At 37.3% G+C, this 4,652-nt stretch overlaps 1 protein-coding gene across 1 annotated transcript; it reads left to right on the forward strand.

The window, feature by feature from the left end:
• The first annotated feature begins 415 nt into the window (after positions 1–415).
• On the forward strand, positions 416–3,669 carry LOC139129027 (uncharacterized). The gene is made up of 3 exons (XM_070694701.1): positions 416–927; positions 2,709–2,762; positions 3,587–3,669. The coding sequence occupies exons 1-3, from the start codon at positions 552–554 to the stop codon at positions 3,667–3,669; spliced, it is 513 nt and encodes a 170-aa protein (XP_070550802.1). The 5' UTR covers positions 416–551.
• The last annotated feature ends 983 nt before the right edge of the window (positions 3,670–4,652 follow it).

The raw sequence follows: 4,652 nt of genomic DNA on the forward strand, positions 1-4,652 counted from the left end.
GAACATGGAAGAAGCAGAAGTCATCAAAGCTCTTGATTTTTATCACAGTGTCGGGGAAATACTATACCACAAGGCATACCTGAGCTGAAAAACACTGTGATCTTGGATGTCGGTTGGTTGGTGAGTCTTTTCAAGATACTGATCAACCAATCAATCACGTACAAGGAGGAGCTAGATGTGCCCGTACAACACATTAGTCAGATTAAAGAGTTGCATTATGAAGGCAGATTACACGATGATTTGTTAAATTATCTTCTGCAGCGTCACAAGCGACATGAAGACAAGGAAATCCTTCTGAAAATGATGGAACTCTATGACATCATTTGTGAGATGCCCGTAAAGCATGGAGAAAAGGAGATGTTTATCTACCGAGCCTGATGCAAATGGATGCAGAAGGCAAAAGTAGTGATATTTTCCCAGCAAGCAGTTCAGTGTGTTGTCAGCTGTACTTCCATTTCATCGGCAATTTTCTGCCCGAAGGCCTGTTTTACCGTTTACTGATTCGATGCATAAGACGTTGGTCTGACTGTACAGTAGTTTTGAGAAGGCATATGGCTCGCCTGTATTTCCCCGACGATGATTTCCATTTTACCCTGTGTAAGGAAGGTGCTGATATCCAATTAAAGATTCTGGTTGTTCCTCTCAGCGATCAGCATCCATCTCCACCACAGCCAAAGCATGTGAGCAATGTAAGGCAGCTAATCGAGGAAGATTTACATCTGGTCATCACAACCTACACCCCTTCCCTTGTGTACAAAACCAGCTTAAAGTGCAACTGTCCGAACCACAGATTAGGAGAGTTACTACCAGGTTCAGAAGATACAGATGATAGATGTGCTTCCGTCTCAGAGGACAGAACGGAAGGTATTTGCCCGAGAAGTGCAATGCCATTGACAGATCAGAAACTGAATATGTGGTATCGGACAGGTGAGTGTTTAAACCACAGGCCGTCCACTGTTGGGGGAGGGACTGTGTTTGAACCTTAAACTTATTACTTTGAAAGTTACATTGCAAGAAATTATCGATTCTATTATGACGCTGATATTTGCTTGAGTAGCATAGGTGTGTGGAGCAGTGTGAATGGAAAACGCTTCGTTTATTTTCATAGTGCACTACACGAAGTATAACTGCAAAACAGTCATACAATTTTATATTTGAATAGGTATAGCATCAAATTTTGCACAGTGGTTATTGCTATCAAAAACCATTACATGTTAGTTTTTGATAGAAATAAGTTGCGTGAAAGATTCTAAGCCTTGTAAATGACAGATACACATATTAGATATTCTCTAAACAATTAGCATCGTGATACATATGTTAATCGTGACACGATATGATAATATATAAAAATAACGGGCGATGCGCTGACCATTGACATTTATTTATGGACAAGGGCGAGAGCAAAGCCAAAAAATATCGGGCGAGGCATGCCAAGCCCATTAATTTTGGCTTTCCTCTCGCCCGAGCCCATAAATTAATAATCAGTGCGGAAGTCTGTTTATTTCTATTATATTATAAACGAACCCCAAAAACCGTCAAAATCTATCTACAAAAATTTCCCACGCGAACGTGGTCGCCGCTCTCCGCCAACGATTGTATGTTGCAGACATAAAATTATGAATGGCTTTGAGAACCAAGGATATATCGGGCAGCTAAATACTAGATTAATACGTTGAATCTTGTAATGTTATCCCGTGGTCATGCCGTTAAGTTCTTGTTTTTTTGACAAATTCTAAGCAAATATCTACCTGTCGCACGGCACGGTAAACCTCCTAACAGGTAGAGAGCGCATGGCGTGACAGCGATGTCGCGCAATACAGCTGTTGATATGGCATCTCAGTGTAAACAAAATGGCCGGCTCTCTCCATTCCGTAAGACGATGAACGCGATTGAAATCAGGAGTGATTCAAAGTAGAGGAATGTTTTTGATCGGTAATGTTTGTGAAAACATGACGCACCCTAATGAGTTCTTCCCGTACGAATATTTTTGAATCCCGGTATTTTTCCCTTGTGTTCATTGAGATACGGAGAATTTGCCACGCGTCGTGCTGACTTCTTCATATAGTTAATGAATGAAGCCTTGTTACACAAATACTTCCATATTTACACGTAACGCGGACTACAGATATACTTGTTATACTTACCAAAATAGGGTAATAATGTGTTGATGATTGATTGATTGATTGATTGATTGATTGATTGATTGATTGATTGATTGATTGATTGATGATTGATTGATTGATTGATTGATTGATTGATTACTGACTTGCCTATGCATTAATCCCATCAACCCTATTCGATTTCAGAAAGCACGCACAATGTGACGGGCGTACAAGGGGTATCAAGTCAAGTATTCAAAGGTGCGGTCATTCCCAAACGTTTGTCATTTATGTTTAACAATACATATAGAAGTCTCATGGAGAAATACTCTGCCTTCCTCTACTTCTCTACATACACATGGCTAATATTTCATTACCGTAAATTTGCATTATTTCGTTGGGGAAAATGTGGTAGTTCACAGACTAAATTTTTGCCCCAGCTGCCGGTAATTAATCGCCCGACATCAGTGACGGCACATGGTCCTCTGCTGTGAAGCAAATGTTTTGAATATTTCCTCTCCAATATCTTTATTACATATCCCTGAGCTCACAATATAATTTTTACTAACTAGTCTATGCATTAATCACATCAACCGCACTCGATTTCAGAAGTCAAGCACAGCGTGACAGGCCACCAAGAGGCCTCTGATCAAGCCTTTGAAGGCAAGGACATTCTCTAACTTTTGTCATTTACATTTCATAACACAACGTTCAGCAACACTATGTTTTCTTCTACCTTTCTACTTATTGCTACTATTTCCAAATTGTCTGGCAAAGAAACAGGGAAACGATTGAATATGCGCTATTGATTTATTAATTTGTCTTGAAACACAAATACAATTGTTGATTAAGTGTTTGACTCGAATGGATAAATATCGCTTATCTCTTTTTCATAAAACCTTCATGAAATGCATTTGAAATGTTTGTGCCATCCATTTCATGCAAGAATGTGTGTTCAAAACTTGCATTTCTTTGGCTTCAATTGATTCTGTCAGCTTCGTAAGATAACATTTCTTCGGAGAAAGTTGCGACTTTCTTAATTCCTGCGTAATTTTTTAATCTTCTTTTAGTATGGTATCCATTAGTTCAGTTTACTACCTGCTCTTCAGCGTTAAAGTGTCAGGCTGTCAGACCATCTATGCAAACGTTCTTTTCTCCCTAAAGCAATGCCATTTTCAAATGCTATTCACTGATAAGTAATGTTTTGCATGTTTTTTGTGGAATCTTTTACCATTAAAGGCGTTTACATTTTCTCTAGTCATCAATCTCATCGTTCCGTTTGAGGCAAATACAAACTTATTATATCGAATTCATTCATCATGAGCTCACCCTGTTTTGATATGCAAGATAATCCCACGGACTACAGTTAATGTTTTGTAAGTTATACTTGAAATCTTAGAGGATACAGATTGTGGGCAAAGTATTTTGCTGTAATAATTTATCTTTGTAGTTGTTTAAGACTTAAAGTCATTAATGATTTTTCGCAGAACAAATGAAAACAACGAGAAACGTACAATTTACACCAGCCGACAAGGTATGTGCCTGTGTCTACATAACTACACAGCAATAACTCTTCAGTTCACACACTTATTACGAATGTCTGAAGTATTGGTCTTGGAAAAGTTATACTGCGAAAGATAAGAGATTTCATCTTTGCGAAAATATTCCGGCGTTCTTCACACGGCATTTAAAAGTATCACATGGAATCAACATACAATGGAAATGAATTTTTGTTTTCGCCTATGTTTGAATGGTCTTGAGAGTGATCCCATGTTTTAGGTAACGTTCATATACAACCGTATACATCATTCGCCGATCATATCTTAAAGTAGCCCCAGTTAAAGAATTTCTTCTTAAAAGTAAAAAAGTCACATGGTGATCAATGTACGATTAAAGACAGATTTTCTTGCACTTAGAATTTGAAGTAGCACGGCACGTGCATGTCGCAGGCAAAAATTTATCTTATATGCTCCAAAGGAATAATCAGTCTTCAATAGAGGATTTACTTCACTTCTTGGCTCATTAAAATCTTAATCAGTAGTTGTGCCAAACCAAAATTTTCTGATTGATGAAAAAATCAAGTATCCCTCAAAAAATCGACATGCCTACCAACTCAAAGTCGTTTATATATTATAGCTTACCTTCATTTTACTTGAAGATTTTCAGTTAACATTTTTTTCCAAAAGTCTTAATTCTCCACAAAACTTAGTCTCACATTTGAAAACATAGTTTTAAACATGTGATTTGATGACATCATACTTTAAACACGATCGAAACGTATTTGGAATAATTGGATTTTCATATTTTTTCAAATTTCGCAAACGTGTTAGGTGCCATATAGTTGAATATTGCAATATTGCAAAATACTTATAAAAACAAGTGTGTAATATAAAAAGAAAAGCAGATCAGATTGCATTTGTAAATTAAATCGACATTACTTCACTATCCAATTATCCCAAATTAGTTCCAATTGTGTTTTTACGTGTGTGATCCCAAAATTGCCTTTTGGAATAAAACAATGTTAATGGTTTCACATGTTTTAACGATATCGCA

This window comes from Ptychodera flava, unplaced genomic scaffold (genome assembly GCF_041260155.1).
Source record: "Ptychodera flava strain L36383 unplaced genomic scaffold, AS_Pfla_20210202 Scaffold_85__1_contigs__length_474606_pilon, whole genome shotgun sequence".
In the NCBI taxonomy this organism is placed as follows: Eukaryota; Metazoa; Hemichordata; class Enteropneusta; family Ptychoderidae; genus Ptychodera; species Ptychodera flava.

What these genes read in the sequence shown, in the direction of transcription:
- LOC139129027 (XM_070694701.1), top strand. Translation starts at nt 552, where the DNA reads ATGGCTCGCCTGTATTTCCCCGACGATGATTTCCATTTTACCCTGTGT. An exon ending in GAATATGTGGTATCGGACAG is followed by an intron (nt 928 to 2,708) that starts GTGAGTGTTTAA and finishes ACTCGATTTCAG; the next exon opens with AAGTCAAGCACAGCGTGACA. An exon ending in CTCTGATCAAGCCTTTGAAG is followed by an intron (nt 2,763 to 3,586) that starts GCAAGGACATTC and finishes GATTTTTCGCAG; the next exon opens with AACAAATGAAAACAACGAGA.